This window comes from Crocuta crocuta, unplaced genomic scaffold, assembly GCF_008692635.1.
Source record: "Crocuta crocuta isolate KB4526 unplaced genomic scaffold, BGI_CrCroc_1.0 scaffold24, whole genome shotgun sequence".
Taxonomy (NCBI): Eukaryota; Metazoa; Chordata; class Mammalia; order Carnivora; family Hyaenidae; genus Crocuta; species Crocuta crocuta.
Window position 1 is genome coordinate 8362776 of NW_027530974.1, and position 14122 is coordinate 8376897.

The 14122-nt window shown below is 37.4% G+C and overlaps 1 protein-coding gene across 1 annotated transcript in view; it reads right to left on the reverse strand.

The window, feature by feature from the left end:
* The window catches only part of LOC144236440 (uncharacterized), a 294747-nt gene that overhangs the window by 84999 nt on the left and 195626 nt on the right, over window positions 1-14122 (reverse strand). The window contains exon 9 of the mRNA XM_077770089.1: window positions 1285-1503. Coding sequence (XP_077626215.1) covers window positions 1285-1503 — 219 coding nt within the window. The remainder of the gene's footprint in view (window positions 1-1284; window positions 1504-14122) is intronic.

The following is a 14122-nucleotide window of genomic DNA, read 5'->3' on the forward strand; positions in this document are numbered from 1 at the left end:
TTTTATCTACTCCCTGACCTTTGCTTTGATGGAAGTTTTATGCCTCGTTCCTATGCAGTTGTGAATATCAAATGAAGTAATGTGTGTACATTTCTTAGCAGATTGCCCAACATAGATTAAGAGCCGAAGAAATGCTCATTGTTGCTGTCGTTAATGTCACATCCCACAATCACAGTGTGGAGCCTAGGATGTGAGCCTACAGATCTAGACAACAGCCAACAAAATATCCTGTCATATCTTGAGTCTTCTGATGCTTAAAAAATCAGATAAGCTGGGCTGCCCAGATATTTTTCTCACAGTCCCATTTTTTTTTAAACAGCCAATAAAGAGAGAGTGCCTTTTTTTTTAATTGAAGAAGTAAAAAAGCAGTTGGCAAAAAGCAACTAGCTCGACAACATTTGTCCCTTCTATTTTGGAAGCCCTCACATAGACAAAGGAAAAAAGGGAAAGAGAAAAACAAAAAACAGAGAAGAAGGGAAGAAAAATAATATCTATGTAAAAATTCTCCCTTAAAGATACAGTAATTTATTATATGTAAATGTGCATATACAGCATTCATGTATTTGTGATTTAATTTCAAAACATGATAAAAAACTGTATGTTTTTTATGTATACTATATATACACGCTTTCTCTTTCATGGTGTCTGAAGGTTGTTTGCAGTCTCCTTAATTGAAAATACACACACATCTTTACTTTTATCTGGAATATCTACATTTGGGAAAATGAATTTTACTTATATTGATTTCTATCTGTTTGTCTATCTATAGTGTCTATGGAATCATGTTTATGGAGAGATAACTTGTAAAGTGTCATCTTTTTCCAGGGTATAATGGCCCAGAAAGCTGCCTAGGTTTGACTTTGGTAATTGTTTGAATTCAATCACTTTGCAGAAGAAGCAATCTTTGCCTCTCTGCGTATGGGTGATAAATCATACTTACATTACTTCTAAACTACCCTCAGCCTGAGTCACTCTGATATAATCAAAACCGAATAAAATATTGTTGCTAAATTCCTTTTTGGATTCTGCTCAGATATTAGAACATACTGGAATCTGCTCAATTTTAAATAAATATCGATGTGCCAGTTATGTATTTGTAAATATAGGCCCAGAAGATGAGAATGTAACAGATGTTCCTGCTCTTAGATAAAGACATTTCTTGTCTTTTCGAGTCAGACCTGCATTTTAGGTCTTGTGCTAAATGCATGGAGAGGAGTTTTGCACTTTCATTTGGCCAATCAAGATGAAAATGCATCCCTTTGACTTTCGGGGGAAAGCACTCACTTTGTAACAGGAGTTGAAATGGCCTGGAGGAAAAGCCACTGGCCAAGGTAATGCAGGTACAGTCTCAGGAACCAGAGGGAGGCAATCAGCAGGATGATGTACCAGAAGCTCTGGCTTTGCCACTCAGCTAACTGAAGTTCCGAAAACACTGACACCAGCCCAAAATGGAGATGCTTGAAGAATTCTCTAGATCTGGTACCTCCAGCACCTGAAGAATAGCTGCAAACAAAGAAATAATGAATCCTGAGCTTAAAGTACAACCAGCAGTAAAATATCTTGAAATGATAATAAAGACATTGTGAAAGTCAAATTGAATGAAATTGTTCCTCAAATACTTGGGCTCAAGTTATTTCTATTTCATTTGGCTGTAATGGAGGACTCCCAGGGAACATGGAAAGAAGGGTGCACGTAGAAATGGAAATCAAAATCACATTGAGATATCTCCTCACACCTATTAGGATGATTACTGTCAATAATTAAAAAATTGAAAAAAAAGAAGAAAGAGAAAGAGGGGAAGGAGGAAAAGGAGAAGAAGAAGAGGAAGAAGAAGAAGGGAGGAAAAGAAAAAGGAAAGCCATAAAATAACAAGTGTTGATGAGGATGTGAAAAAGTAGGAACTCTTGTGCACAGTTGGTAAGAACATAAAATGAAGCAATTACTATGGGAACACAGAATGCATGGCAAGTCCTCAAAAAATGAAATATAGAATTAACATATGATCCACCAATACCCCTTCTGGGTATGTGGCCAAAGGAATTCAAAGCAGAAGCAGAATCTCTAACCAGTATTTCCACACCCATATTCATAGCCACATTATTCAAGACAGCCAAAAGGTAGAAGCCACCCAAGTGTCCATCAAATGAAATATTATTCGGCCTTAAAAAGAAAGGAAACTAACACGTGCTACCACGTGGCTCAATCCAGAGGACATTATGCTAAATGAATTAAGCCAGTCATAAAGAGACAAATACTGTAAATTTAATTTATGTGTGGTAGCTAGAAAAGTCAAATGCACAAAGATAGAAAGCAGAATGAAGTTTTCCAGGGTCTGGGGTGGGAGAAGGGTCTGGTGCTATAAGGTTTCTGTTTTGCAAGAGAAGTTTTGGAGATCGGCTGCACAATGATGTGAATGTACTTGACACTGCTGAACAGTACGTCAAAGTGATTACGATGATAAATTTTTATGTTATGTGTATTTTACAACAATAAAATTTTTTAAAAGAAATATGAAAAAGAACTAGTATAAATAATGAACTTATTTTTAAAAATCTTTTAAAATCCATAATATCTCTGCTTATCTGACCTACCCACAATGATCCTTTTTAATTAAAATGAGATGTTATTATTTGCCTATAACATGTTAAAAGTTTAACTATTTGGGGACGCCTGGGTGGCTCAGGTGTTTAAGCATCTGACTCTTGATTTTGGCTCTGGTCATGATCTTAAGGTTTGTGAGTTAGAGACCCGCATCAGGCTCTCCACTGTCAACACAGACCTTGCTTCAGATCATCTGTCTCCTTCTCTCTCCGCCCCCACTCTCAAAAATAGTTTATTTTTTTTAATTAAAAATATAAAAGTTAATTATCTTATTTTATTCATTTTTATTGTATTTTTTAGTATAATTTATTGTCAAGTTGGCTAACATACAGTGTGTACAGTGTGTTCTTGGCTCTGGGGTAGATTCCCATGGTTCATAGCTTACATACAACACCCAGTGCTCATCCCAACAAGTACCCATCAGGCATTTTTCCCTCCCCAACCCTGCCATCAACCCTCAGTTTATTCTCTGTATTTTAAGAGTCTCTTATGGTTTGCCACCCTCCCTCTTTGTAACTATTTTTCTCCTTTCCCTTCCCCCATGGTCTTCTGTTAAGTTTCTCAAGTTCCACATATGACTGAAAACATATGATATCTTTCTCTGCCTGACTTATTTCACTCAGCAAAATACCCTCCAGTTCCATTCATGTTGCTGCAAATGGCATGATTTCATTCTTTCTCCTTGCCAAGTAGTATTCCACAGTATATGTAAACCACATCTTCTTTATCCATTCATCTGTTGATGGACATGTAGGCTCTTTCCATGATTTAGCTATTACGGAAAGTACTGCTATAAACATTGATGTACATGTGCCCCCTATCTTATTTTAAAAATTGAAATGAACTATTAATATACCACTAAAAATATGGAATGAGAATTTGAAACTTAATTTTTTTTATTTCTTTTTTTTAATGTTTTATTTATTTCTAGGAGAGAGAGAGAGAGAGACAGCGTGAGCAGGGGAGGGTCAGAGAGAGAGGGAGTCACAGACTGAAACAGGCTCCAGGCTCTGAGCTGGCAGTCAGCACAAAGCCCACGTGGGGCTCGAACCCACGAACCGCGAGATCATGACCTAAGCGAAAGTCGGACGCTTAACCGACTAAGCCACCCAGGCGCCCCCTTTTTTTTTTATTTCTTAAAGTAATACTCACATTTTCTGTTGAAATGAAATGTACAATAATTAAGGGCAAGGTCATCTGACTTAGCTCTGGTTTTCTCCCTCTGTTTAATATTGAGTGCTTTCAAAGTTTCTAAACTTAGAGTTTTTGGAGGAAAGAAGATGAGGAAGTATCTGAAAATAACTGTAGAGGCAGAACTCATTCCCCAACTAATCCCAAAAACATGTGCCGGGAGTATACAGTAGGGTTCCCATAGCTTACTGACTAGAAATAACAAGCTTTGGACATTTGAGTCCAATGTCCAGAGCTTCTATGTCTACATAGAATTCCTATCTATGCGTCAGTTTGCTCATATAGGAAAGGGGCTAGTAATAGTACCCCATAACCCAGGGTCAGTATGATGACTAAATTAGCAGATGTGAAACATTTTGAACAGTGTAGATTCTGCACTATCAACACAAAATAAGAAATACTCAATCCATTTCGCCCTCTTATCCCTCTTCCAATGTTTACCAGAGCTGCTATGAAATAGGTCGGCCTTCCATCATGCCCAAGAAATATAGCAGTTGATGATTCCTTTTATTTTAAAGAGATATAAACAGGAGATGCATATGTTATTTAATTCACGCAGTAAATATCATCGGTATATACCATCATCAGCTGAATAAAATGTTCGTTTTGTTGAATCAGTAATTGATCTTTATAATCACTAAGTTCCATGCCCTGGATTAGCTTTTCTGATTCTATACTATAATAGTTTTCCAGAATAATTCAATAAGTTCCTCAGCCAATATTGGTCCTAATTAAAAACATCTTACCAAAGGAAAAGCTAGTATGTTAGGAAGTAGTTCAGTAACAATGATAAAACCAAAGCAAGTCGAGGCAGTGTGAGAACATACAAGAAATGGAATTCATAGAGAGATTCAAAAGATAGTATATACAAAAGCTCATCTCTCTCTGAAGACTCTTAAATATGATGATAATTGTACCATGAAAAAGGAGAAGATAAACAATCGAAATAAGAGTCTTTGGGGGGGGGACAAAAAAACCCTATCAACAACAGAAAGGTTAAAAAAATACCCATATTTTTCTTAGAATTCTAATCCAAGACTTTAGCCTTTTAGTCTGCACAGGACTAATGAGGCGCTGAGTTTGACATTGACAGTACCTTTGTTGTTGTTCGTGTGTGTATTTTGCCATGAAGGTGTAGAGCATCACCTAACCCAGAAGTACGTGTCGAGTCTGTACTGACCTTGCTTTTTAATTATACAAACGAGAACAGCTAAACAGGAAACAGGCCCCTAAGAGCTTTTGGTTTACTGATGGCAATAGAGTCCTCATAGGAGGATTCAAGAATACCTTACTCCATTTATCATCATGTGAAATGCAACTCAAAACTTTCTACACTCCTTAAGCAAAATATTCTCTTCAGGCTCCTCTTCAGCGAATTATTCCATTGCTGTTTTGCATCTTCAAAGAGAAGAGAAAATCAAAGACAGATTTGGCATTGTGTTGTTTGCAAAACACCAGAAAATCTCAAATGATGCAAAACAGAAGAGACAGTAGCTTATTTGACCTTTGAAAATTTCCACTGCTCTTTTTATACCCATTGATATAAATGACTAAGCAGTTTAAGTGTTTATTCACAGAACCCACTATAAAGTCATACTTTTGCCATTAGTTTCGCTGATAAATGTTTCCCATCCACATTCAGATATGCATATTTGTTTCTGGGGCATTTGAGTCAGGACAAATAACACTAAAATTTCATTATATATCATTTATATCGAATTCAAAATACTCAATTACTTTGTACGTGGTTAACACACTTCAATATTTGATTTTACTTGTTCACTCAACAATGGTAACTGTAATATCTGGATCCAAAGACTTAGGAAAGACCTGGAATCAATCATTTAGAATGTGAAAAATTATAAACTTCAAAGTTAGAAATTAATAAAGGCATTAGTTGATGCCAGATGATGCCAAATAAAAAGAAGGATCAACCAGCTTGTTAGGTGAACAAAACTTGTCAAGTAGAGCCTTGCAGACAATTCCCATATGAGAAAGACAGTCCATTTCCCTTAATCATTTCGAATTTGCACCTGAAATCTAAGTGAGTACTGACAGAGAATCCCATCCACAACTCTCTCTCCATAGGCTGTTCTTGAAATATATTTCATTCAAAAGAAAATTCTGCATCTGTGTTTCAACACTTTCTTGAAAGAGAACCTCTCTTTTATTCTTGTATACATGCAAGGCATATTATAAAATGCAGTGCCGTTCTACAATATCTTCAGCCACATTTCAACTGTTCTTTCTTTCCCCTGTAATCTTTCTTGATTATGTACAAAGAGTATGACCATCAAAAGGATAATAAATGGCCTCTGCCACTGGGGTGTGTAATACGTATAGTGGGAATTGATTTGTTGGTTATGAAAGAAGGCATAGAGCACACAGATCACTGCAAAATCACATTGAGGCCAGCAACTACTCCTCGGTTCACGCAGGCGACTCCTCTATCGCTCACGGGGTGAGCTGCCAGAGGCTGAGAAGAATGGTCAGGTCATCCAGTATTCAGCTATTAAATGAAACCTATTTCTCTGAACTTGGGCCACATTTCATATGACACACATCTATCCCCCTTCCATGCCCGGTCCTGATAGAGACCCGATACAAAGCAAGATTTCTATGATCCATCAGTGTAATAATAATAATAAAAAGAAAGACCAAAATTGCTTTCCAAAAAGAAAAAAAAAAAAAAAAGCATGGAATGCATTCTTCTACATCAAACAGTAAACAGGAGTCCTTAGGGATTTGTATACAACCCAAACCCATGATTCATCAGCTGTGCATAATAATCTTTTTAAAAAAAATCACTATCAATAAATGGCACTAAAGTTTCCATATTCTCTTCTTCTGGTACGACTAACCATACTCTAAGCATAGATCTAAAAAATTTTTTTAATGTTTATTTCTGAGAGAGAAAAAGAGCACCCAATGGGGAGGGACAGCAAGAGAGGGAGACCGAGAATCCAAAGCAGGCTCCAGGCTCTGGGCTGTCAGAACAGAGCCCCACGAAGGGTTCGAAATCACGAACAGTGAAATTGTAACCTGAGTCGAAGTTGTATCCTTAGCCATCCAGGCACCTCATAAATGTAGCATTTTTTAAAAAATCAAGTTGTCTTTTTAAAATTTTGTGTAATTTCGGGGAGAGGGGTATTTCTCATTTCTTTTTTCACTATGTTCCATTTATCAGGTGTTTGAACATGGAATCCTTGGTGATTGTTAAGCTTTTCAGGGAGTCATTCTAATGAAGGTATCAAAGAAACATGGATAGATCATACTGTGTTAATGTTGGAGAAGGCCTCATCATATTCCCTCAGACTTTTGCAAAAGCTGAATTAAATACCCAGTCAGTTAAGTAATTTGCCCAACTTGATACAACTGCTCAGGGTGTTCTGACCACTGTCTCCAGACTTGTCATTAGGAGCTCTCCATCAGTTTAACAAGACAAGGAAGTCTAGGCTGCTTGAAAGGGAGTCCCTTTACTGAAACCTGAAAGAAGGAAAGGGTTCTTCCTTTATGGAAGTTGGTTGAATTGGACACAACGCATTCATTCAACAGATCGTCATTAAATAAATGTATATGTCAACCCCTGTGAGGATGTAGTAAGCAGAATAATGGCCTCCCCCCAAATATGTCCACACCCTAATCCTTGTAACCTGCAATTATGTTAAATTATATGGCAAAGGAGAATTAAGGTAGTACATAGAATTAAGTTTGCTAAGCAATTGAGTTTAACACAGATTATTATGGGTTATTTGGGTGGGCCCAATATATTCACAAGGGTCCTTAAAAAGTGAAAGGGAGAAGCAGAAGAGAGAGGGAGACAACCAAAAGGAGATTCAGAAGAATGCAGTGTGAGAAATATTAGTCCCAAATGTGTTGGTTTTGAAGATGGCAGAAGGGAGCCATGAGGCAAGGGATGAGGCCAGCCTCTAAGAGTTGAATGGAACAAACAAGGAAACACTCTCCCTAGAATCCAGAAAATAAAACATGGAGTTCTGCTGACCCCTAAGTTTAGCTCAGTGAGACCCATTTCAGACTCCTGACCTCCAGAACTGTACAATAATAAACTTGTGTTGCTTTAAGCCACAAGCTTGTGGTAATGTGAGAAAGTAACACTAGAACACTAATACAGATACAGGTTCTAAATTTTCACAGATGAGCAACATTGTTCCTCACCCACAGAAATTTCATTACATTGGTAGCAACAGATCAGTGAAAAGACAAATAAAATCCAGGGTTAAAATCCAGGGTGAGAAGTGTCACAGCAACATACAGAATGCTATGAGAAAGCATACGATGGACCCCTATCTCCAACTGGGCCAAAGAAGACTTCCCTCCTGAGATCTATGAGGTGAAGAGGAATCAGACAAATGAAGAGGGAGAGGTATATGGGAAAGCCAGTAAGGCATTCCATCACACAGCCAATGCTTAGGACAATAGAGTTCCATTTCTTTTTTTTTTTTTTAATATTTTTATTTATTTCTAGGAGAGAGAGAGAGAGACAGCATGAGCAGGTGAGGGTCAGAGAGAGAGGGAGATACAGAATCTGAAGCAGCCTCCAGGCTCCGAGCTGGCAGTCAGCACAGAGCCCGACGCGGGGCTCGAACCCACGAACCATGAGATCATGACCTGAGCCGAAGTCAGATGCTGAACCGACTAAGCCACCCAGGCGCCCCTAGAGTTCCATTTCTAAAGCTGAAAATAAGTTGCACTGGGTGAAGAAAGTCCAAGTAGGTGAAGGGGCCTGCTTGTGGAGGCCTGATTGATAGATGCTATTCTGATTGATGGACTCCATCTTGCCACTCTCAAAGCCCTTGGAGTATTTAAGGGGGAAGGACATGGGGAGGGATGCCATGTCTATGTTTTAGAAATACTGCTATGGCTACAGGGGTGAAATAGTTTGGGTAAGTTCAGACCAAAGGGGAGAACGGATTATGATTTAGATGATGACTGACTAGTACTGCTCACTGATGATGAGCAGAACTGTAGAGCTTTCAGAGGTATGAGCATGGGTGTCCTCTGCTGTCACGATAACATGAAGGGTGGCAAAGGCACTGAGCTTCCTGAAATGTGCTTGAGAGTCTCAAATGATAAAGATCTCTCCTGACCCCTTACATTAGTTCCCTAGGGCTATAATAACCACAAATGGGGTGGTTTTAAACAACATAAATGTATTCTTTCACAGGTCTGGAGTCTAAAAGTCCAAAAGCAAGGTATTGGTTGGGCCATACTTTCTCTGAAGGTTCCAGGAGATGGAGGAGTGGAGAAGGAAAGATACTTCCTTGCTTCTTCCAGCCTCTGGGAGCCTCAAGCATTTCTTGCCCTAGATTGTTGGCAGCAACAATCTAGTCTCCACCGCCACCTTTACATGGCTGTCTTCCTTTAGTGTGTCTGTGTCACAAGGTCCCACTCTACTCCAGTATAGCCGCCTTTTAGCTTACATTTACAATAAACCTGCTGAGGTACTAAGTCCTACAACTTCAACATATTTTGGAGGGAACACAGTTCAACTTTTAACACCAACAGCATTTGCCAACAGCAGTCCTTTGAAGGAAAAGGGAATTAGAGGGGTGCAGCACAGGGACAGAGAGATGGATCTGAGAGATATTTGACTGAGATGAACAGGACTTGGAGACTGCTTGATTTTGGGGTCCCAAAGAAAAGAATCTAAAATGGTTCCAAAGATTCTGGCTCAGGGAGCTCATCAAAAGAGTGGATTAACATGTTTTTAAAAAAAGCATTTAGTGAAAAAGAGGAGAAAAGGAGGAAACAATAAGCTCATATTGACCTGCATATGGAAATGCTCATGGTAATTTGCCCAGTAGTCTGTCATATTTATGGAAGTGAGATTCAAGACATATCAGAACTGGAAAACAGTTTGATGAAGTCACCAACATGGTAATAGGAAGCCATTAGAATCCTTGAGACACATTGTCAATACCCAGTATGTGGAAATGATGTAAAAACTAAAAAATATATATACAAGTGCTTGTCCCTCAGATTAATATGAATGTTCTCTTTGAATAGAATCAGCTATCACGACGCTGAACAACATTAACTCAAGTACTCTTTGAAGATATTCTTTTCCTTTATGTTGGTTTACAGCTGCAAACCCACGTAATCTAGACAGAACTCTCCTTCTTCATTCGCTTCCCTGAAAAATAGTTTATGGATAAGAGTTTTTAAGTTAAGTGAGAATTTTTGGCATAGACAATAAAAACTGATACAATAAAAATATACACACTATATAATATGTGTATACTATATTTAATTTACAGAACCACTTTGGAAGACAGGTGTTTCTATACACATTTTACAGATGGGGAAATGAGAACTGAGAATTTGAGAAAGTTCATATTACTTGCTATAGATCATACAGCTATTAGGAGACAGAACAAAACAAGCATCCAGATTTGAATTTCATGTTAGTCTGATACCAAAACGTGTGTGTTTCTAATATCCATGTGGCTGAGTGCATGCAGGCAGACAGGGTTGGCAGGAAAGAGCTTCATAATTCACTTACATGTACCAAGAACTTATACTACAGCTCAGTAAAAATCAATCTTATATTAATATTAATACATTTAGTGAGGCTTGGGGTGCATGGGTGGCTCAGCTGGTTAAGCATATGACTCTTGGCTTCAGCTCAGGTCATGATTTCACGGTCCGTGGGTCCAAGCCCCACACTGGGCTCTGTGCTGACAGTGTGGAGCCTGCTTGGGATTCTCTATCTCTTTTTCTCTCTGCTCATCCCCTGCTCACTCTCTAATTCCCTTTCTCAAAGTAAATAAACATTTATATATAGATATATACCTATCTATCTATATAAACATTTAGATAGATATAGATATAGATAGATATAGATATAGATATAGATATAGATATAGATATAGATATAGATATAGATATAGATATAGGTAGATATATATATATTAGTGATGCTATTCACTCAATGAAGGTAGGAACTGTCTTGTTCAATGCCATATCCCCAGGTCTTAGCACCATGCTGTGAGCATAGTAGGTGCTTAACAACACGCATTTGTTAAATAAATAATTTTTGAATGTGTGGTTTTCTAAATGGTTTAGGTAAAAACTATGACCTGCTTCAGTCATTTGATCTGTCCCTTTAACTCCCCACTTGAAGATTCATTCAGTCGATCCATACAGTTGGTTCATATAGTTAATTGTTTGGTGATTAAGAAATTAGAAAACCACCATTAAAACTTTCCAAATGGTGCTGAGAAAAGTCTCATAAATTCACAGCAGTATATTATTAAATTATTTGTCTGGTAGGGACTTTTGGGCAAGTACACTGTAGTACTATGTTTAAAAGAAAATGAAGTAAAATGTGCCAAGATAAGGAAACATTTATTTAGAAAGAGATATAATTAACCAAAATGAATTATTATAAAGGGAGGGGGATTGGAGAACTGAGCCAAGTGGGTGAAAGGAGTCCAGAGGTGTAAACTTTCAGCTATAAACTAAATAAAGTCACGAGGATATAACGTATAGTACAGTGACCATAGTCAATAATATTGAAATGCATATTTGAAAGTTGTCAAGAGAGTAACTCTTAAAAATCTCACAAGAGACAAAAAAATTATAATTTTGTCTGGTGGCAGATTTACTATGCTAATCATTTTACTATATGCACAAACATCAAATCATTATGTTGTATACCTGAAACTAATATAATGCTACATGTCAATTATGTATCAATTAAGAAAAAGAATTGTTACAATACTATTATCATATGCTGATTATTGGATCGATATATATGGCTTATAAATGACATCAGTATCAGTTTTAGTTTTTACCAAAGTTATTAAAATGCTCAAATCTGCTATTGTCTTGTCATTATTTCAAGTTAGTGGAAAAACACTTCTACAGAAGTATCTGTACATGCACAGGTTTCACCGAAATGTTGCGGGTAAAATTTCTCTCCATTCTTTCAACTTTTACAAAACTTTACCAGAAGGAAAACTTCACAAGTTTACCTTGATGTTAGCATTTTTAAACTAGATCCCCCTGTCTCTAAAATTGTGTCTCCTTGGCCAATTTGGGTATTATACTTTTAATATAACACATTGCACTTTTACCAGATTTAATTCAATTTATAACAAATGCCTCTAATTAAGTTAAAAGATCTTTGAAAATTGCTAAATCTCGGGGTAATATTACCACTACTGACATTGAAATAATTGATCATTCCCACTGAGGCACAAAAGTATGAATGTTCTAATGAGAAAACAGGGATTGATGTTGAAGGGGTCCAAAGAGACTCCCACACTCTTCAGGCTGTTATTTCCAGTGACTGTCTCCGATTGGGACCACGAGTGGGGGCAGGGACAGACAACACTCCACCCAGAGCCTAAGAAGACAATGAGAGCAAATTTCAAGAACAAAATCACCACTTGGAGCAAAGGTGGACAAGGTTTGTTTGCCTTTCTAAAGCACTCTTATTTCAGGATGTGTGGGTTTCTGTTTTACAGTGTCAATTTTTGCCATTGACATTTTCTTGAATAGTCTGGGTCAATAAATATCAGATGTAATACTAGGATGCATCTATTTTTCCAAGAGAAAGTCACTTAGAGCCAAGAATCAATAAATATATAATTAGTTAGACTATTGGCAGTGTTCCTGACCGAACACCACCACCACAGAGGGGACCAGAAACGTAGTTTGGTTAAAGTGTTTATTGCAACTTTGAGGAGGGCTTTAGGAAGTCATTTACCTTTGTAGTTAGTCTGTTAGTAAGAAGAACATCTACCATGCAGGTGCTTGCTTGGCCTGATTAGTTTAAAATGTTTACAAAGCTCTTCCAAAGTGAAAATCATGAAATACTTTATGGCTAATGGAAGCTTTATTAATAACTGGAACAATAACATAAAATCAGTTAGCTTTGCAAGCAGTCACATTAATGAACTGCATGATAATGCATAAGAAGGGTGGCATGAGAAAAAAAATACTTCATGGCTCAGCCATAAGAATGTCATCAGGAGGCTTCACGGCTTATCAGACCACGTACAGCTGCAGGTTGGAAAGAGGCAGATCCATATACAAGCTAAGAGCACAGAACCCACTTTAAATCTCTGCTCTTCTACTTACTAACCTGATGATATTTTGTGGGTTATCTAATCCCTGGGCCTCAGATATTTCCTCTAAAAATAGGGGTTTGGAATGTCTCCCTTTTTGAGTCATGAGGATTAAATAAGAGAAGATGGCAGACTCCCAGGAAGGTGCTTACAACTTTTAAAAGGGGGTGTTTTATGATACAAAGCTGGAAAGTCACTCAAGACCAAGAAGGCCATCTCACAAAATTGGCTTCTAATTTTGACTCCACTATTATAGGCAATGGAAAAATATATTCAGGAGGAACTACACTGTGATTTTCAACCAATGGCATCTCAGACATTTAAATTAAAAAGCAAAAGATATACCTTTGGATGCTTTTCTTCCAAACCGTAGTTGGGATAGCATGTACTAGAGAAATCGTTTTTTTGTTTGTGTGGTTTTTGTTTTTGTTTTTGTTTTTATGCAGTAAGAAGTCCATAAAGGGAAATGCAACCCCAATTATTGACAATAGTAGACAGGCTGAAAATAGGAAAGAGAGAATCTTCTTTCAGTAGACAGAAGAGTTTAATCAGAAGGTTGATAAACTATTATCACATGTAAGAGTACTATAACATGCTCAGACTTTGTTGTGGGATTGAATTTAATTTTACCCTTTTTAGCAAAACGTGGGCACATGGCAAATACACCATGAGTCTCACATCACCTCACCCCAACATGATGGCCTAATTCAGACATAAATCAAGTAATCAAGTTAAAATGAAGATGAAGACAACTTAGGAAAAAGCGATGACCAAATGTTGACAAGAAGTGTGAGAGTGTCATCCCTCCCCTTTTGTCTAGTGTCTGGAGCAATGGTTAGGTCTTACTTGTGTTCAAGTTTTGTTCGACTGAGTTGAATTGAATTGAATTGAATTGAATTGAATTGAGTTGAGTTGAAAAACGCAGATAGCATAATAAATGAGGTTTACATAACAGTTTATCATAACATCTACATATATATTTTATATGTATCAAAAGAAAATTTATAGCATAGTTTCAAAAGAAAATTTATAGCATAGTTTTAAAAGTATAAATTTTTTAAATATTTATTTTTGAGAGAGAAACAGACAGAACACAAGTGGGGAAGAGGCAGAGAGAGAGAGGGAGACACAGAATCTGAAATCTATCAGCCCAGAGCCCAATGCAGGGCTCAACCTCACAAACCATGAGATCGTGACCTGAGCTGATGTCAGACGTTCAACCTACTGTAACACCC